This window comes from Mustela erminea, chromosome 1 (genome assembly GCF_009829155.1).
Source record: "Mustela erminea isolate mMusErm1 chromosome 1, mMusErm1.Pri, whole genome shotgun sequence".
NCBI lineage: Eukaryota > Metazoa > Chordata > Mammalia > Carnivora > Mustelidae > Mustela > Mustela erminea.
This window is the reverse complement of record NC_045614.1, coordinates 161,833,780-161,855,051: the sequence shown is the minus strand read 5'-3', so window position 1 is coordinate 161,855,051 and position 21,272 is coordinate 161,833,780. Positions and strand designations below refer to the sequence as shown.

The following is a 21,272-nucleotide window of genomic DNA, read 5'->3' as shown; positions in this document are numbered from 1 at the left end:
TTTATTTGTCCTAAGTGTTAGGTCTCTCATCTGTGAAATGGGAATGGTAATACTTAGTCTTAGAGCCACTGTGAAAATTAGATGAGAAATATTTGGCATAGCAGGTGCACAATAAATTGGATCCCTTACATGACGGTGGGACCACATCACCTCCTGGGACACCTCTGAGTCTGCAGAGAAAATTGGACTCATGAGAGTTGAGAAAGACATGACTTAAAGTCAAGAGCTCCTTGGGGAGCTCTTAAGAACAAAGACATTGGTTCCCTTCTCTATAATATGATATTTTGTAAAAGTTAAAAGATATAATAAAGACTAAGTACCTAATAGGATGGTTGGCAAAGCATGGGATGAAAAATAGAAAATAGGAAACAACAAAACCCAAGCTGGGACAACTATGTTGAGAAACTGACTGTTCTGTCTAAATATTGGCCATGCTTGTTTGCTGGCATCTGTTTTTTTAAATCTGTAACAATTCTACCCAAAGAGGGGTGTGTGTGTGTGTGTGTGTGTGTGTGTGTGTGTGTGTGTGTGTTTTAAGGATTTTATTTATTTATTTGAGAAAGACTGAGAATGAGAGAGAGAGAGAAAGCGCATGAGCAGGGGGAGGGGCACAGGGAGAAGGAGAAACAGACTTCCTGCTGAACAGGGAACCTGACGGGAGCTCTATCCCAGGATCCTGAGATCATGACCTGTGCTGAAGGCAGACACCTAACCAACTGACAACTGAGCCACCCAGGCTCCCTCCCTCCTCCCCCCACTGTCAAAGTGTGCTGTTGCTGGTGATGGGGTTTAAATCTGTCATTCTAAAGGGTAGCCTGCAGTGGGATTAGAAGATGATCCAGGATGTCTGTTTTTCAAATTCAACAGCCACTCATGTTCCCCATATGTTAGCTCTGTTGACCTTCAGTTTTCAGAGGTTGCCTTGACTTCCCAGTCATGGTACTTTTCTTTTCTCACCAAGTACAGGCCGGCATGGATCCCAGTTTCTCTTCTGAGATTCAGCAGAAGTTCCTGATGGAGGAAGGCAATACCCAGAGAGAGGAGCCTGAGCAGGAGGGAGCTGACAAAATGGCTACCGGTAAGAACTCTCAGTGTGCACGTCATTGATGGAGATTGTCAATAAATATTCACCAGTACCTGCTCTCCGTCATACCTACTAGGAATGATCTGCCATTTTCCAGCATAAATTCAAGAGTCCAGCAAGCACGAGAAAAATCTGTGCAGGCTGGCAATCTTTGCCTAGAGCTTCAGCCCTGTGCTTACTTACCTCACTGAAGACATGTTGAGGTCTGTTTAGACCAGAGGTTAGAATGACAAGCAGGCCAAAGTAGCTGGTGTGGAGAGGTCTTTTTCAGTGACTCCTCGGTCATTCAAAAATTAAAGCCAACACAGAAAAAGCTGAGACGGGATGCACAGAGAAAGGTGTCCCGTCTTTTAGGCTCTCTTAGAGGAGCAGCAGATTTTGCTGACTCCTTCCAGGAGGGCAGAGGTCCCACGCAGCATTCCCATCACAGGGCTGGTAGTGGCTGTTGAAATCTTTGTAATGTATTCCCCCATATTCAAAACAGAATGAGGGGACTCAAAAAATGTCTATTTTCCTCATTATTTTTGATTCTGCCTCAGATGATCAAGTCATGGGCCAGGACAGGGAAAGGGCTACTGAGGGATATGCTGGGGACCACGTGTCAGTTAACCTCACTAGTATTTCCCTACCATGAGCTGATACATGACTGCACTACCAAGTCCTCTTCTGTGAAGGGAGGGTGATTTCATGGTAGATTTAATTTTTCATTGACTCATTCTGCAAAGTCCTAGACATAGGAGGTAAAATAGAAAGTTTCTGTATCAGTCTAGGTTCTCCAAAGAACCACAATCTCTCTCTGTATATATACACATATATACATATATATGGGTGGGGTGGGGAGAGATTGATGGATTGATTTTACAGAATTGTCACCTACCGTTGTGAAGCTTAGCAGGTATGTAGGGCTGGTCACAGGCTAGAAATCCAGTCAATGTTTCTATGCTATAGACTTGAGGAGAATTTCTTCTTCCTTGGGAAACCTCAATCTTTGCTCTTAAATTCTCTACGATTGTATGAGATCTAATCACATTATAGACAGCAATTGCTTTACTCAAAGTCTATTGATTTAAATGTTAATCATAGTCCCCCCCCCCAAAAATAAAACTTCATAGCGACATCTAAACAACCTGGCACCATAGCCTAGCAAAGCTGGCACAAAATTAACCATCACTGCCTTCTTACTTGACCAAGGCCAGGGATAAAGTTGGGAAAAGCTTTCTGGAAAGTATGTTTCCTGAACTATTGCTGCTTATTAAGAAAGAATGAGTATGACGCATGCAAAAAGCCACAAGTAGTGTACTGAGATTGAAAGCAGCCCTCCCTGCAGGATGGGGGGTAGGAAATGGTCAAGCTACCCGCTAGGAAAATAATCTGACCTAACCAAATGGTTTGTTTTCTGTTTATTTGCTTAATGAGAAGCTGAGGGTTCTGGATTTATTTTAGCCTAATGTCTTGATGGAGTCACTAAGGAATTCTTAAGCACTGAGGTGATGAGATTAGATTTTCAGTATTCAATACCAGTTCATGCTGTTCTCAATAAGTACACAATGTGTCTACCATGTCTGAAATACTATGGGAAGCCCAGGTCGTATAATGGTGATTCACGTGGAGGAGTCCCTGATTTCAAAGCTTGGGATTCTAGTGGGGACCTAGTGGGAAAAAGGACAAATGAAATAATTATGAATTTTAGGTGAGTGCTTTTGAGACTGGCAGCTTGATTTGGAAGCTTACAATTCCAATGTCTGCCTACACCTGTCCCACTGGGCCATGATGTTCCTGCCCTAAGTGCAAACTTCAAATACTGAGTAATCCCTCAGTGATAGCCCCATAACCTCATCCCTTCTCCTGCCCAAATACAAAGGGTCTTGGATTTGATACTTTCTCTCTTTCTGAACTGTGTATCTTAGCTTTCCCTTTAAACTCTTTCCATCTTCCTTTGCCTTGGGTGAGCCTTGCCAAACACACACCACTGTCTCTCTAGCTTCAGGTCCAATGAAATCATATCTTCCCTATGCCCCGGGCTTGCTCCTGGGCTCCTTCTCTAGGAGTGAAGTTAAGAATACCAGGAGATCAATGAAGGTAAAGGGAATGGAGAAAAGAGATCTACTGACAGACATTTAAGAGGTAAAGATGATCTGGTTTGGCAATGGATTAGTAACAGGGGTTGGGGAAATAAGACTGAAGACATTTTCCAGACTGGGGGGATTGGATGACTGAATGTAAGGGGTGACTTTTCATTTAATTATGGACTATAAAAAGGAGGAGGGTTGAGGGATATACGTGGAATAAGGAAATGATGATTTGGGGACACCGGGTCTGCTGTGCCCAAGGGACTCCCTGTAAAGGTGTACAGTATGTCATCACCACCTTCCTTCTTGTGTACCCCTCAACTCTCTTCTTTCTCGTACTAAGGACTGTGACAGCTGGAATAGAAAAAGAGAGGTTGATATTTCCAATAGAATCGAAGCATTCAACTATTTATGGAGTCCTAGAGAATTTAACCTGAAATGCTAATAGCTCATTAGAGCTAAAACTTTCTTTTGAGATCTAATTATCAATGAGTTATTAATTAGGGGTAATGTTGCTCTCCATCCATATGGATCCTTCAAAACTGACTGTGTAAGGAATTTTCCACCTGGGTAGTCACTTTGATGAACTTCACAAGCCAGATGGGATGGGGGAAAAAACTAGCGTGTGTAATAGGAAAACAATAAATCACATCAGGGTTTGTCTTGATGCCTATCAGTGTGAATGGACAAGAGGAATGGGGAGCACTTAGGTGATTTCCCCCCACCAGCACTCCTGCTGTTGGGGATCCTCAAACTTTATCCAGGCTTTTTCGTAGAGGAAACAGAGGAAGAGCTACTTTTCTGCCAGCAGGCTTGGGATAGGGGGAGAGAAATGAACCCTTTGAAAGTATCGACATTTGCCTTCTTGACTGGCAAATTCATTTCAAAGTATGTAAGTTTTCTCTTGTACTGTATGGGGTTGATAAGACTTTTATAAAATGAGCTGTAATATTACTTACTAGAGGCACAATATATTCATCAACTCATGTTCAAGTTCTGGAGATTCTTATGTCAATCTTATAAATACAAGACCAATATCAGGAATCAACCTCTTGAACAATCAGAGAAAGACCTTTTAAATAGAGTTTCTTTTGGTTCCTGTTTGAGAAAGAGCAAAGGAATACCATCTTCTTTAGGCATAACTGTAACTCATGTAAACTTGGTTCTTGGCAAAAGCCAGAAATTCAAATGACTCTAGAAGAACTGTCTTAGTCATAAACATAAACTATCTGTATCTTAGTCATAAACATGGCTATCTGTATCTCAGAACTAAATGCCTCAAACAACCACATACAACTTCCCGAGTGCTGACACTCAATCTCTAGCCAGCGTTGAGTTCTAAACACAAATGTTTTCATTAGCTTTCTTAACTCCCCCCCGAGAGAAACAGTGCAATTATCCCCATAATGTAAAACATTATAAAAAAGGTCAAGTGAGTAGCCCCAAACCCCCGGTGACACAGCTGGCTCCCTGGAATATTAAAGCATTGAATTTCCAGTCCAACACTTGGCCCAACAGCCCAAAGGTACCTGTTCTCATTTCTGTGAGCCTCTTTTGATCTGTAACTATGGAATCATCCTAACCCGAGGAAAAGAATGGCAGTGAGGAGTGGACAGAGAGATTTGGTGTCTTGACTGAGCCTTTAGTGAATATGCGACTGCGCAGCCTTGACTCGGATTGACAGCTTTGCTTAACATGTGAGGAAAGAGAATCCTATGGCTTTACTGGAGTCTTCAAACTCTGTGGCTGGAGCTCATCTTTCTCTTTCATCCAGCCCCATATAATCAGTGTCCACTTCCTACACAGCCGCCGGCTCTTCCTGTATTTGTCCAGCAAGGAGGAGCCAGTGCAAGTTTAGAGCAAGGAAATGACCTAACTAAAATGGTATTAGACATGAAATCTAAAATTCAAAGCCCTATTCTTCCCCTCCCCCGCATAGCTGGCCCCAACTCCCCCGTGTCGTCTCTCATGCTTCCATCCGTGTGGGATGCCCTGCTTCTCTAGTCCGCCTGGGCTTCTTTATGAATGCTCTCTCTTCTGTCTAGAAGGGACCTTTCTCCATAGAAAGATCACATGTGTTGTCTTCCTTGATAGACTCACTGGGTAGAGAGAAACCCTTCCCTGAACCCACTTGTATCACTTTTTTACAGTATGTTTTATTGTATTTTACCATGTTACAGTTTCCTGCTTGGCAGTAAACTTCTTATCTAGAGCCACATAATAAATTATTTATTTTAGCTCTATCTTCCACTCATCCAGGCATATCATGTGGAACACAGTAGATGCTTAGTAAATTTGCCTTCGTGTTTAACATTCCTCATGTGCTGAATCCCGTCTGCTGCTCTGAGTTGGCAGAAGTCTCTAGAGCAGCGAGGTCTGTCTAGATCCAACACATCAGTCTGAGCCCTTATCCCTATCCAACAGGCTCAGAGAAGTACGCTATATCCTGTCCAATCATATTATATAGCATACCATAGCCTAACATGTCATGAAGGAATTTGAAGTCAAGGAATGAGATAACTGGTGAAATGGTGAGAGTCAGATGAAAGGGAACACAAAGGGGAGAGGCAGACAGGCTAAGCTCCCTGCATTACGCAGGAGCGGTGTTCATAGGGGTACTGCTGTTCTCTGTGATGGGCAGATAAGCTACAAAGAAAACCCAAGGCTGTCATGCAGGAAAAGTCGACCAATTCAGGCTCTTTGAATGATTAGAAAAATGGGCCTGATAAGCACTGCTGGGATAGGTTAATCTAAAGTCTCTCTCTTTCTCTCTGTCTCTGTCTCTCTCTCTCTCACACACACACACACACACACACACCCAGCATCCTTTTCCTGCCTGATTCCAGTACAAACTCACAGACAAGGTCGGAGACAGGGCTGAAAGAGAACATCTGATGCAGAAATTAATCAGATGGTCCATGTGTATTTAGATTACTCTCATAATCGGAGAAGCAATCTTAATAGTTTGAACATAAAGCCGTACGCAGGGATAAATTCCCACCTTAGCTTTGGTTAATTTTATGGCATTAATTTGAAGAGCCAATGTGTTGTGTATACTTCATATATTTAAAAACATATTTGAGAACACAGAGTAAAGTCCAAATATCCAGTAAGGTTATTGGAATAAAAATACATCAAAGATGTAAAAAAAAAAAAAAAGTAGTAGAAAACAAAATCTTTATTTCCATGATACAATCATTTAATGACTTTGAGCTTCCTGGCAACCAGGATACAAAGGGAAACATGGGTTTACATATTCTCCTTAACGACGAATGCAAATCCACTGTGAAAATAGATGAAATACCTTTTCTAAGAAATGAAAGAACATCGACTTTTTAAGAGAGAGAAAATGTATCCTAGTACTAAATTCTAAAATGAGTTTATGGTGGGGAACCCAACTTAACATAGGATAGTACAAACGAAAGGCTTGATGTCATTGACAACAGTTCCACAAGAGAAGGTAAATTAGGTTGGAAATTTCTCTTTTGGTCAGGACTTCATGCTGAGTGAAATACACCAGACACAGAAAGAAAAAAACCTGCATTATCTCACTTATATGTGGAATCTACAAAGAGTTGATTACAGAGAAGCAGAGAGCAGAAAGGAGATAACCAGAGACAGGGAGGTGGGGAACATGGGGAGATGTTGGCCAAAGAGTATGGAGTTAAAGTTAAAGTATAAATAAGTCTGTAGATCTAAGGTGTAGCAGGCTGACTATAGTTAATAATATTGTATTGAATATTGGACAGTTGATAAAAAGGTAGATTTCTGGTGTTCTTACCCCCTCACAAATAAGGTAGCTATGTGACAAGATGTGTTTGTTAGTTTGCCTGTAGTAATCCTTTCATTATCTGTATGACCATCAAATAATCATGTTATATACCTTGAATATAAAGCACTTTTATTTTTTGAAAAGGAAAAAAACCCTATACTTTCAAATGCTCCCTGTGTGCTAGCTGTCTCCTATCAAAAGCATGGTGCCCTTATCACATTCATTCATTAAAATATGAGTTGGGTGTTATTAGTCTCATTTTTTCAGGAAAGAAATTTGTTTTTCAATAAAAGTAAATAACACATTCCAACAGGGTTGAGTCAGGGTTTAAACCCAGGTCTGTCTGACTCCCATTCAGTGATCTTTCCACTGCACTCTGCAAATAAAAACATCTTGGTTCTTTATATAGGCATGTTATTAAAGAGAACGTCAGTACAAATAATTGGACTGGGGTTGAGGATGGCCCAAGTTAATAGCTACAAACATGTGTTAAGCTATCACTACAGAGAGACGAAGAGATGTGCAGATTCAGGACACGAGTTAATCAAGTCCAACTGGTCTTTGTTAATGAGAGGGTACCATAGCAAAATTAAGTCCAAATGGAATGATCCATAAGTAACTTATAATATAACTTTGTGCAACATTTCTCCTTTTCCTATGTGAGGGGAGGATATAGCAAAGTAAGATTGGGTATGGTATCCACTACAGATCCTAGAGAAGGGGGTAGTTTACAACCCAGTATCCTAGTGGACAATAGAAAAAGGCAGAGAGAGAGAGTGAGGTGTGGCTCTGGCCTGGGATTAAAGAGGGGACTTTGTTGTAAAGAACCTAGGACATGGAAAAAGTGAAAGGAAAGAGCTCTTTTTTTTTCTCTTTAAATATCATCATAACTAAAAAGAAATTCTGGTAATAATACTTATTACATAATAACAAGTGTTACATTTTGAGTTCCTTCTCCACATTTGAAGATACCTGAGGTCTGCATTTAACATGTAGTTTAAGCTTTGTGGTTTCGTGGGGACCTCTTCATCTCCAGGCCCTTGTGGCATTATGCCAGCTACTGAAAATCACACCAATGCAGCAGGAGTGAGAAGCGTTGGTGGCTTTAGTCACTTTATAAAATGTCACATTGAATGAATCATCTTTGAGCCCCTTCCAAGTGAGTATCAAGTGTCGAGTAGTATTGAGTCTTAGAGTATGGTTCACACAAATATGAATACAATGATCCCTCTTGCCTTTAAGGAGCTTGGCTGAAGTCAAAGAGACCAAAATGTCAACAAATAAAATAAGACAGTGAGAAGAGGCCAATGAGGATCACTTTTTTTTTTTTTGCCCGGTGATTATGAATTAATCTTTATCCAGAAACTTCTCTGACATATCATCCTACCCAAACAAGAGACAGAGGGCAGTATTTAAGAGTATGGACCCTAACACCATCCTGCCTCTGTGAATATTCCGATTCCACCCAAACTTATTAACTGAGTGACCATTAACTCCTCTGTGCCTCATTTTTTTCAGTCATAAAATGGGAGTAATAATAATACTTACCTCAGAGGGTTGTTAGTAATAATAGTACTTACCTGACAGGGTTGTTAGAGGAATAAACTAACATTGTAATATATTTGGGAGAGCACTTAGTATATACAGCAATTGTTGCTCTGAGTGAACGTTAGCTATTTTTTCTCAGACACGCATGTTGTTAAATACTGTCATTCTAGGTGTGCTGTGTTGGTAGACATACTCTTCAGACCCTTTGGGGGAGAACAACTTGTCTCTAAAACGTCTGTCTGGTTGAGTGGCATCATTCTGGGCAAGAAAATGTTTGCAACCATAGTGCTCTGGGTCAAAGCCATCATTTATACTACAAGCCAGGCATCATTCAGGGGCACTGGGGATGTGTCACTGGAGAGAACAGACAGAAATCCCTGCCTGCACAGAATTTACACTCTAGTGAGGAGAGTCAGACAATAAATATAATTCTGAAAGTACATTTTATAATATTATAAAAGGTAAAAATTCTGTCAATAAAAGAATAAAGAAAGCTTACTGGTATGAAGAACACATGTTTAATATTAATTAGAGTAGTCAGGGTAGGCCTGAGGCACACGGTGACATTTGAACAGGGTCTTGAAGGAAGTGAGGGAGTGAGGGAGCACGGTGGCTGGGGGAGGGGACAAATCCAGGCAGAGAGGCCAGCATAAAGGCCCTGAGATGGAAGTATACCTGTCCAGGAAACCAGTCTAGGAATACTGAGGAGGCCCTGGTGGCAGGAGCTAAGTGAGTGAGGTGGGGGAAGTAGGAGCTGAAGTCAGAGAAGGGCAGATCATGTATTGTCTTTCTGGGTCATTCTAGGAACTCTGGCTTTTGTTGTCACTGAGGGTTTCGAGGATGGGGTGATACAAGTTGCCATAATGTTTAAAGGAATTGCTCTGGCCGCTGTGTGGAGGAGAGCCCACAGGGCGGGCAAAAGTAGAAACAGGGTGAGGGTAATCAAAGTGAAGACATGATGGTAGATTACTCCTGGGTGGTGATAAGAGTGGAGGTGGTAAGTAGTCGAATTTTGGACTCATTGTGAAAGTAGAGCTAAAAGGATTTCCTGATGGATTGGATTTGAAATGCAAGAGAAATAGAAAGGTCAAGGATAACACCAAGGTTTTAGGCCTGATATGAGTCAGACTTCAGTTGGGACAGGACCCCCAAAGGGTCAGGGAGGTGGAGGGAGGAATTTCAGGATTTCAAGTTTGGGAATGTTAAGTGGGAGGAGCCCCATAAGCATCCAAGTGGGCCTTGCCTGAAGCCTGAAGTTCAGGGGAGATGGCCCAGCCGGAGGTAAGATTTCAGAGTCATTACCATACAGGTGGTAATTACTGCCACAAACAGGATGAACTCACCATGGGAGTGAGTGTGGATAGACAAGAGAACCAAAGTCTGAACCTCGGGTACTCACTCCACTGCTCAGAGGCCGGGAGAAGAAAAGGGACCAGCAAGGAAGACTGACAAGAAGCAAAGGTTAGGAACAAAACCGTGAAAATAAGATGTGGTGGATGTCAAACTCATTTCCAGGAGGAGAAAATGATCAGCTATCAGCTGATAGCTCAAGTGGGGTAAAGACTGAGAGACCTTTTGATTCGGGAGTTTGATCTCCATAAGAAGAGGACTGGTGACATGGGCAAAGCAAAAGCCTGGCTGGAGTAATGAGAGGACAGAACCTGGAGACAGCTTTTCTCAACATATTTAAAAGGCATTTTGCTGTAGCCGAGCTAAAAAAAAAAAAAAAAAAAAAAGACAAGTGGCTGGTGGGGGAAGTGGATTCAAGAGGGAGTTTTTTGTTTTTAAGATGGGACACATAACATGATTTTATGTTGAAGGAGATGAGGCAATAAAGGGAGAAAATTGATGATGTGAGAGAAGAGAGATCTGCTAGAGCACTTACTGGTTGGAATGACCCCTGTATGTTTCTGTGCAGCAGAGAGCCAGGAGAGGAAAGAAAAAAAAAAAAAAAAGGCCTATAAAACAGCAAGCAGTTCATAGATGAGCTTCTCCCTGAAATTAGAAACCAGGCTTTCACCTGCATGAATGAAAATTCCATGAAATAAGCCATTTGTTGAATGACTACTAGGACACTTACGGTGACAGATCCCTTGCCTACATTATCCAAAAGCTTATTATCCGACTTCCAACATCAGTATCATTATTACTACACTTGTAGATGAAGAAAATGTCACTGGGAGCTAAAGCAGCTTCCCCAAAGCCATACTGAGCATATGTTTAAGAGTCCACAGTTCATGGTACTCTCTTCCCTGCTGCTGAGGCTTCCTTGAAGGCTGAGGGCCTTCATCTTCGTAACCCCAGAGACGGGCTCAGAATTTGGCAGAGGCTCACATTCCCGCGTGCCCAGATGCACTGCGGACTGCCCTGGGTCCGCTTCGTTGTCTTCCTCGGAAGCATCCTTTGGAGGACGTTCACACCAGCCTTCTTTTCACTGCTTGCAGCAACTCAAAAAGAAAAAAAGAAAAAAAAAAAAAAAAAAACTTTGGAAAACAGACTTTCAAAAAATGACCGAAGGGAAGTCAGAATGAGTTAGTTCCAAATCCTCAGCCCCTAGCTGAGGCCGTGCCCCACAGATTTTACGCAGCTGCTTTTCTGACGCGTCAGGTACCTGCCCCCGGGCGAGCCGTCGGGAGCAGGTGAGGCGTGGCCACCTGGAGTTTCCCAGTAGAAACTCCACAGCGGGTGAGGAAATCATCACCGGAGGACGTGTACCCTCCCGCCCTTCTTCCAGACCGTAAAAAAAAAAAAAAGAAAAAGAAAGAAAGAAGAAGAAGAAAGGAACGAAAAGAATAAAGAAAAGAAAAGGAAAGGAAGCGAAGGGAAGGGGAAAAAAAGAAAAGGAAAAGGAAAGCCTGCCACAAACGTCTCCAGTGCGCTGCTGTAAAGGCGGCTTTGCGGACTGGCGCGGGGTGATGGGGCGAACAGTCGGGCTCCTCCAGCGGTAGTAAAAGCCCTAACTGTAAACCGCCGTGAGCTGGGCGGCTCTCTGACTTACTGCCCCATTTCGCTGGGTGCCCCGCGCGGTGGTTGCGCAGGGGCCGGGGCACAGAACGGAGGAGCGCGGAGCTCACCACCGCGGCGGGAGGGGGACCGCGCAGGGTGCCGCGGCGCACCGAGCGCGCCTTCCCGCCCTGGCCGCGGAGACCCGGCAGTGCCGACGCGCCAGGTGAGGAGGGGGCGGCGGCGGGCCGGGAGGGGTGGGGCGCGCCGGCTGCGGGCGTCGGGGCCGCTCCCCGGGGGCGCTGCCTCCCCCGCGCCGAGTTGGTCGCCGCCGGTTGCGCGGCGAAGGGTTGGGGGCGGAGAGGAGGCAGTGGCCGCCCGGGCCCAGGAGGGGCGCGCTGACTGCGCACGGCGAGTCCGGAGTGGCCGGACGGTTGCGGCTGGAGCTGCGTCTGGGCCCCGCACGGGGCCGGATATCGGGGGTCGGGGGCCGGGGGCCGGGGGCCGGAGGGAGGGCAGGGGCCGGGGGCCAGGCGAGAGGGCGACGGGGCCGCTGGAGAGCCGCAGCTCGAGGAAAGATGAGACGGTGAGTGGGTGCCGGGGACGCGGAGTTGCTTTGCTCCTCTTGCAGGCTCTGGGGACAAAAGCCCGGACTGGGGTTAGCGGAAACCTGGCCGAGCAGCTTTGGGGGGCCTGAACCCCGGGTGGTGACTGGACCCTACTGGCGAGCATCCTGGGGAGGGAGTGTCGGGATAGGGGGAAATCTCACGAAGCGATTGTAAGGAACGGGCGAGATCTGGGGGGACCGGAGGCAACTTTTGCCCAGAACTCTGGAATGACCGACGAGAGAGGGATTGGGATCTGCGGTGGAAAGCTGCTTTGTCGCGGTGCGCGGAGGAAAGAGAAGGTCTGCCGCTGGATGGTGTGGGGCATGGGATTCGGAAACGACCCCTTCCTACCCCCAAATATCTGGCTAGCTGCCCTTCTGTGATTCCACTGTTTCAAGAGTGCGGCTCACAAGTTTGAGCCGCGCAGAACCTCAGATTCCGACTTGGCTTTGGATCCCCCAAAGTTTGTGATATGGCGGTCTCTGTACCCCAAGAGATAGAGGCTGCAGGCGTTGGGGAATTTTCTGAACCCCCGTTTCAGCCCGCGTCGGGCAGGGCTGAGGCGCAGCTGAAATGTTTGCTGGTGCTTTCAGTAACTTAGCACTAGCAGTCATCACTTATTGAAGCGCTGAGGACCTGGCTAACTCCCGCCACCGCCAGGAAATTAAAAGGCTGACAGGCTGTCCCTTCCACGGTAGAGGTGTCCTGTTTGCTAGAGCTTCTGAAGTCCAGCCGGCTTCCAAAGCCGGCGCATCTACCTTTCTTATGTAAAAGAAGGAACTCTGCCTGCAGCCTTTTAAGTTGGTAGACTTGCTGGGGGCTGGAAATACTCTTGGCTCGCCCTGCCCTGATCCCTAGAAGTCTTCCTTGTGCAGCTCTGAAGTAGCTCTCAAGAGTTCTAGAATGCAAGACTAGTCACTGCCAAACGCGCCTGGGAGTGGAACTCGGAGAGGAGTTGCACAAATGTGGATTCCTTTCAGTATAAGTTTTTTTGTCAGCCATATTTCCCTTCATTCTAGAAATGCGTAAGTTGCAGATACTTTCTTTCAAGTATTGGAGTGTAACTTGAAGCATCCTAGTTTGGCTTAATTGAGGTGTTTGAGATCCGTCCCTGAGATTCAGACATTATCGGAGTTCAGCTGGGAGAGATCCAAATGAAGTTCAGTTTCAGAGGGTTAAACTTTTGCCCTGAGTACACTTGAATTCTTGCTTCCTGGTAGGATAGCAACAGAGTAGCTGGATTTGGGATAAATAAACCTCTAGAGTTGCCCACTATTTTACCAGAATGGCTATATCCCTGGTACCATTACCCTCAATTGTGTAAATATTTGTTTGAATAAAGAGCTGAGTTCTTTGAAAAGTAACAGTTGTGTCTATTCACATTTCCCTTTTCATACCCTGCACTTAGTCCTTTAAAAGTGTTTCTTTTTCACCTTACGTTTTTAATGTACAGACATTTTGAAGTACAAACGCTGTATGTACTTAAGAAACTCTGTAAAGTCCTGAAAACGTTTAAAATGGATGTTTCCTTCGACTAGCGTAGCCTTCACCTTCTGAGACCCAGAGGTTTGCAAATCTCAGCCTTTCTCACCAGTGGGAAAATGAGATGTTTGGTTAAGAGGAGTAATGATTGCAGTTTGCAGCCTTCAGTCTGTCTCACGAAGCTGGTAGCTGCTGTTCTTTGGGCAGAGGACTGACCGTAGGGGTTGTCTCTGTTTGAAGTGGTGGAGGAAAGATACTTGGGAAATTGAGCTAAGAGTTTGCTAACCCCTATCTTCAAGAATCTAGACCAAAGCCAGAACTCATTAGCAACCTTTTCAGAAACATCTTATTTACTGGCTTTTGCACAAGAGAGGAAAGAAAAAACCAAACTGATCAAAGCAAACCACTGGTTTTCCTTCTTCTTTTCAAAGTGCTGTTTTGAAGTCTGTAAGCCAAGAGTTGATTCTGGAGCATACTGGGGAAGATCCTGTGAAAAGCGCAGATGAGGTTATGACTTTGTGTGCTAGTTCTCAACCCTTTGCAGGGAGGCCTGCTATGAATGATTTGTAAAGGCGGAGCTTTGTACTTCTTTCAAGTGGAATACATGTGCTTTAAAAATCTCACTGTTAGGTCTTGGTGTGCTTGACTTATTAACAATGTATCACCCATGTGAAACAAAAACAACTTTTGAGTGATGTGCCTTATTTTCAAGCCCCAATACCCATTACAGCCATGGTTCTCTATTGAGGATGAGGGGAGATTTTGCACGCCCTCCCCCGACCCCCAGGCAGGGGAAATTGGCCAATGTATGGAAACTTTTTTTGGCTGTTCCAGCTGGAGGTAGGGAACATCCTTGCTTGCCAGCTGGGCTGCATCTGGTGGGTAGAGGCCTCAGATGCTGTATAATATGCTACAGTACACAGAACACACCCAAAGAATTCTTCAGCTCCCAAGTCTAGAGAACTGCTCTAGAATAATACTCTAAAATACTAGCTCATTACCTCATGGGCATATGTTAATAAGATTAAGGATCTTAGTCTACTTTGGCTCTTCAGGAAACCAACTGTGTTCTAGTTAAACACAAAGAGACCATGTCGTAGAAGCGTTTTCGTCAGCACCAGATTCTTTCACCCTTGGCATTAAGAGCCTCAGTATACCAAAGATGTGAAGGAACTTGTGTTCACAGACAACTTGGAGTTCATTTAAAAATCACAGAATTTGGGAGTGTTAGGGTACAAGGGAACCTCAGAGATCACCAAGTTCAACCTTCTTATTTTATAGATGTGAAAACTTATTTTATAGATGTCCAGAGATTAGTGACTCATAAGGTCTCAAGTGAGTTTGTGGCAGATGTAGTTCTAGGTATAACCCAGAATTAGAGAATTTAGAAATTGATATTCAAGCCACTGTAATAAACAAACAAACAGAGCAAAAGACCAAACAGATTGGAGAAGCTTGCTATACAAAAAAACAGGACCTGACCCGTCGTGAGAGTTTGGAGTTTAGAGGTACCATTCTCCATGAGGAAATAAATAAACCCTTGACTGGAGAAGAGTAGCGTCAGCCATGGAGGCAGTGGATCAGACTCTGGGTGTGCTGGCCCGAAGAAGGAGATCATTCCGTTGTGTGACCTGTGACACTCCACATCTGATGCCTGCACCGTCCTTCCCGCGGCAAAGTGGGCAACAGATGGTTTCACAAACACAGCAGATGCTGCTTTTGAATCCAGGTACAAAACAGAACATTTGAGATTTTCGGTCCCTCCCTGCCTTATGGGTTAAGAGTAGAGTACATGAATGGATAGAGTTGTCTTGGACAAAAGGGAAATGAGAGCGGCCTCCTGAGTATGGGGTTTAAAAAGACACCTGGTATATAAGGAAATGAGCACACATGGGGGCAATTTGGGGGGAAATTCACATGATGAATGGCTATCTATGATAACTGTGATTGCACAGGGCTTGGGTTAGGAGCTCGGCTATCCTTTGGGCAAGTGAGACAAAAGAATCCTGGAAATAAAAAGAAATCCTCTTCGCCGACTCCTTTGCCCATGATGCACTCAACTTGCCTGAATAGTGCAGGACCTGCAAGTCAAATCTAACTCCTGTGCCATTGTGTTTTCTTATACCCCCGTCTCTACCAATCCATCTGTTTACCTAATGGGGAAGAACACGATAGTAGCATAAAGCTATTGTTAATTTCCTAAGAGAGTTTAAAAAGGAGGGCATTTGTGAATGGCTGCTTGTATAAAGGTGTTATCTCAGTGAGCTTTGAATTATCAGAAGAGCCGTGTCCATATGGCCTGATCAGTGACAAACATTTGTATGCTAACATTTACATTTCGACGTTTAGTCATTAGGCTTGTGATTACGGATTCTAGTTCTGTGTGCTAAGTGATCCTGCCGTGGTAGTTAATAATGCTCTAGTTTCAGAGGTTTGGGCATTAGAGAAAACTTTTTTTCATATGCCTTTCTTGGGAGAGGTGGGAATTCTGAACTGTGCTGAGGTAAGTTGTTCTTATTTCAACAGCGAGCCAGTGGGTGCACCTCAAGGCCAAGCACACAGTAGAATATTTAGAAATGATTTGAAAGTGAGGACTTTTTAAAGGGGTCTGCTGCCTGCAGGTGCCACAATAAAGAACAGTAGCAGCCCCTCCCATGATCCCCCTTTTTTATTTTTTATTTTTTTCATATGATGGGAGGAGAAGATGTGAGTTGACTTTGTTTTTTATTTTGTTTTGTTTTGTTTTGTTTTAAATAACTGTTGCTTGGAAATATTTATTGGCATTTGAGTAACATGACTCGTCTTTTGAAAGTGAATGAGACCAAATACGGTAGCTCAGGTTGTCAGATCCCTTCAGGATAAACAGACAAGAACTTGTCTCCATCACACAGGATTTGAATCTTCTAGGGGTTAATTTACACACAGTTGTTTTCATGATATTTAGGGATGTTTCTGACATGTGACTATAGCTGTAGCAGCTAATGGTCAATAATAGAAAAGAAACCCAGGTTAAAAAATCATTTTATTGAGATGTGACAGGAAAATCAGGGATTGGAGAAGCTTGCTATACAAAGAAACAGATAAGATCTAGAGTGCAAGCTGTCACATGGAAAAGTTTTTGAGAGTTTTTTTTTATAAGAGACGTTTTGGTTAGTGTGTAGAAGTTGATTTATTAGACAAACTGCTTTTTCTGACTTTACAAATTAAGGGAAAGGAAAAGTTTGTGCATGCCAATATTTAATATCATTACCTCAGGCAGGGTCGGCCTTTTCTAAGACTTGCTGCTAATTCTGGAGTTCTGCGGAAATTAGTGTTGATCATCTTGGAATATTTGGTTTGCACATTGTGTGTGACTTCTCCAGATGGCAGTATGCTTGTGGAATTAGCATATGGAATAGCAAAAGGCTAAAGGTTACAAGATTTTTCTTAGATGTATTTCTTGACCACTGTAGTACTAAAGCAAGGACAGTTAAAGCGAAGAAAAGCCTGCTCCTGTGTTCTTTCGACCAGTTCAGACCCAGCATGAATAGTCCTTCAGAGCCAATAGATACTCAGGGGAGACTAGGAAGGGATGTCTGGCTGCCACGCTGCTTATGTCATCGTAGAAGTAGGTTTTCAAAAACAGCTTAAGATTTTTTAAGGAAATGGCAAGCTATGGGAGTGCAGAGCAAGTATTTCTTATACATCATGCTGAATCAAGTACCCTGATATTGCATTAACATAGCTCTGACTGGGCCTTTTTCCCACTATGTTATGCTGAAACAATGTACCATGCCCTTGGAATGTCATGGGCAACAGCGTGGGGGCAAGCTTTTCCCAGTTAGGTCGCTGCCACCTTATCACTAAAACATGTTTCTGTTCTGTGGTCATTTCCATTTCCTGCGTTGTAGAACTGGCACTCCTGTGTTACTGAACCAGCATCTCCGTGAGTCCAGAAAGCTGGAGCAGGAAGAACACCCAGGTCGCCCTTACCATTTTAAATATGGGAAGCCTCTGCTAAGACAAGGTGAAGACAGGCAAAGTGACTTGCTCCGGCTCCTGCTTCTGCTGGAGATTTTGGCAGAACCGGGACTAGGACGGGTCTCCTGACTCATGCCCCTGGCAGCCTGTCCAGTGTTCTCTGTACTAGATTGGCCATTACAAAAAAAAATAACATCCTAATGAAACCATTTCCTTTATTAGGTCTTTTGGTCACAGTTATAAACAACAGCATTGATTAAATTGAATTTAGTTAGTTGATTATGGATCTCTGCTGGTTCAAGTCCTTTCTCTTTCCCTCCCAAGCAATAACTGGTCTTTATTTGTTATTATAATAAAGCAGTGTCTTATAATACCCACTCTGCGTAATCAACCATTAAGTAATGAGGAGATGGTGTCATGACCATTTCATTTTGTCTACTTTACGGCATTTTTGAAATCCATCTGCTCAGTTTTTGAGTTGAAGGGAAAAACACGACTTTGGAAGATGTGGTTACCTTGTGTTTGTTTCATCTCTCCTAAGCCTACTTAAGCTCTGACTATTCACAGTTCATAAATTTTGGGTAAGAGAATGGGGAATGTAGTGTTTGGGGATTTAGGGAATGTTACTTTGGAAGATTAAAAGATGACTCTTAAGAGATTGCATTTTGATCAGTAGACTGGAATGTGGACAGGGTGGTAAAAAGATCAAAGTTTGGTCCCTTAGACTCTCAGCTTCCAGTTCAAGTCCCTAATGGTGGTTTCAGGATCAAGAGAGAGCATCTTTATCCCAATATGATCCCAAGGTCAACATCTTTCTTGCTTGGAATTGGCCTTGAGTTGAAGGATGCTTTTTCCTGGAGGACCCCTTACTTTGGGACATGAATCTGAAGTAAGCTGTGTGCGCGCGCGCACACACACACACACACACACACACAGACATGACCCCCAGTTTAGCTATTTCCCGAGTCCCCCCCACTTCTCTGGTTTTATCTTCACTATGGTGATAACATAACAGAGGAGGACTCTTCCAGGTTTATAGTCAGAATCATTCAACCCAGGAATGAATTATACCAACGATCAGAAAAAAGAAACATCTGGAAACATTGGATTTGGGGGGAGGGGAGATTTCAGGAATCTTCATCCTGACCTGAAACTGTTTTAGGATTCTATAAAGAACTCTGAAAAATATGAGTCTAAATTTCTTCTAACTCTCTCACTTTCAAAGAGGGAGGAACCTAATTTATCTATAAAGCTTGTCAGTCTCTCTTAGCACAAATCTGTAATAAGGCTTGTGTGTGTGTGTGTGTGTGTGTGTGTGTGTGTGTGTGTTAAAGTATGTTTGAGGCTCACATTCTTCAAGATATAGCAAGGTTGGCAGTTTTTGTGAATACTTCTACATTTTAACTTTCTGAAGAGATGGTTCTTCTTTGGGCACACTTAGTGGTGAAATTTAGTTACTGCACCTAGCATTATCTAGCAAGCATTCTAAATGTAACCGCCTGACCCTTGAAATTTGGACAATGCATTTTTTTTTTCAAATTTACCCCATGTGTTTAAAAAAATTAGCTTTTAAGAGCTAATTTTAAGAGCTTCAATATGATAGAGGGTTAATATTTCATACTTTAAAAAAATTAGGTAGAAGCTACTGATAGGACCCCATGATGCTTTGTAAAGTGAACCAGTGTTATTTTTAAGTCAATATATGTTCATATATTTTTATTCATATTGATTTTCAAAATGCATACATCTTACCTTTTAAATATTTTCTTATGGAAAATTTTAAGCGTATACAAAAGTTAACAGAATAATACAGTGAAATCTCACGTACCTTCCATATGTGATCCTAACCTTGCTTCATCTGTAGACCTTACTTCTTCCCCCAAAACATGGATTGTTATAAAGCAAATTTTAAACACTATACTATTTCGTTCATAAATAATTTAAAATAACTCGAAGAGATTAGGGCTTTTTAAAAATAACTATATTATTAGTACACCTAAAAAAATAACATTTACAATATCATCTATTTTCTAATCACCGTCCAGATTCTTTTTGTCTCATAAAATTTTTTTAATAATTGGACTGTTCAAAACAAGATTCAAATAAGGCCTATGCATTACATTTAATTGGCATGTCTCCCAAGTCTCCTTTAATCCAGAACAGCTCCCTCTCTTTCTTGTTCTTTTTTTTTTCCTTTGCCATATGCTGGTTGAAGATACTGGGATGTGTTGTTGTTGTTTTGTAGCCTTTACCATATTCTAGATTTAAGTGATAGCATCTCTGTGGTGGTTATTATATTTCCTCGGCCTTGTGTTTTCTGTAATCAGAGACAGCATGTTTTTAATTAGAGACCTTTCCTACCACGTCACTGTGTTGAACTGAATTTATAATATATGTATGTAAATGTTTATTGCATTAATATTGTCTCTTTTTAAAAATATTGCTAAAGCTACTTTAATAACGGCATGAACACTGATGTGAATCTAACCGGTAAAAGTCACATCTTGAGGATGTAGGTACGAGTCAGGGATTTTGTGGGTGGGAAAAGAATCTGAATGGCCCATCTGTGTTTTGAGGTTGTTTGTGCTTTGTGGCCTGCCTCCTGCCTGCCTTCCTCACCGGCTGGAGAGAGCCGTCACAGGAAACGTGCTGCCGAATTCCTTGGAGATTCTAAGGAATATTTCAAAGTTCGTACCAAGAAGTCTCATTGAAAGGACTCGCACAAATTTTTATTCAAATCCGCCTACTTGATGTTTTACTAAAACTCTTCACTGCAGTCCTCTAAGATTTTTATTCCCATATAACCCTCTGGACTTCCAGAAAATAGCCTCTGATACAGGAGATAAAGATCCTCATTTAAAGTAGGGCTATTGCTGTAGGTTGTGATTACTTTTAGGAACCTTGGAATACCGTGTGGAGTTCTTTTTTGGACAGAGCTTAGACTTCAGTACAGCGAGAGATGACAGCAGGGATCGGTGACGTGGGGTTAGCCTCCTTTATTGTGATAGGAAGGAGCTGGAACTCCTAACTTTCTGTCCTCACTCCTTCCAGCGGCGTTAAATGTCCTCATTACCCCTCATCGCTCACCACGCCCATCTGTGCTCGGTCCTCCCTCCAGGAGTATTTGATGCTTCTGATCTTTCTTTAATGGTTTCCCTGACTGCTTAGGTGACTCAAGAATATAATGTAGCCAAGCTTCAAAAGCAAAACCAAAGCGGGCCAAGAGAGAAACTGTGTGATCGGTGTCCTGAGAAGTCATGTCAGCCATTCCATGGTCCTCACCTCTCTCCCCGGCCCAGCTGTGGGTCCCCCTGCCGCCGGCCAGTTGCAAGGGGGCCCTGAGTTGTCTCAGTTCTGGGGAGCCTTCCCTGGCAGTCCTGGCGAGCCTTCGTGTGTTTCCTGCTGCCGTGGGCATGTCTGTGTCATGCTTGTCTGTGAGGGTGTGGGTGCCTAACTGCCCGCGGTTAAGATTTACAGCCACCTGTGAATGGGTTCCATCTGCAGAGACAAAAGAGCCTCCTTACTCTGCCATTCAAAATACATTAATTCCTGTGGGACTGCTTTTTTTTTGGATCTTACAGGAAAATGAAAATATCCTCCTTTGAGATGATCAACCCATGTGTGTGTGTGTCTAATGGATAATAATGATTTCGTTCAAATAGGCAGACCTTTTTTTTTTTTTCCTTTTTTTTAGAGTTTATCTGTTTATCTGAGAGGGAGAGCAAGAGAGAACACAAGAGTGGGGTAAGAGTCAGAGGGAGAGTCAAACTCCCGGCTGAGCAGGGAGCCCAATGTGGAACTTGATC

General features: G+C 43.2%; 1 protein-coding gene across 27 annotated transcripts in view; it reads left to right on the top strand.

Moving 5' to 3' along the window:
• Window positions 1-21,272, top strand: part of PHLDB2 (pleckstrin homology like domain family B member 2) — a 220,310-nt gene that overhangs the window by 105,318 nt on the left and 93,720 nt on the right. For 23 of the 27 annotated variants that reach the window (XM_032349463.1, XM_032349431.1, XM_032349348.1 and 20 more), the window contains one exon: window positions 962-1,078. The exons of 1 other annotated variant lie outside the window; for it this stretch is intronic. In XM_032349463.1, the coding sequence (XP_032205354.1) occupies window positions 973-1,078 (106 nt within the window). In that variant the 5' untranslated portion in view covers window positions 962-972. Of the gene's footprint in view, window positions 1-961; window positions 1,079-11,679; window positions 12,003-21,272 lie in introns of those variants that run through there. 3 more of the 27 variants (XM_032349342.1, XM_032349333.1, XM_032349408.1) reach the window with 2 other exon arrangements.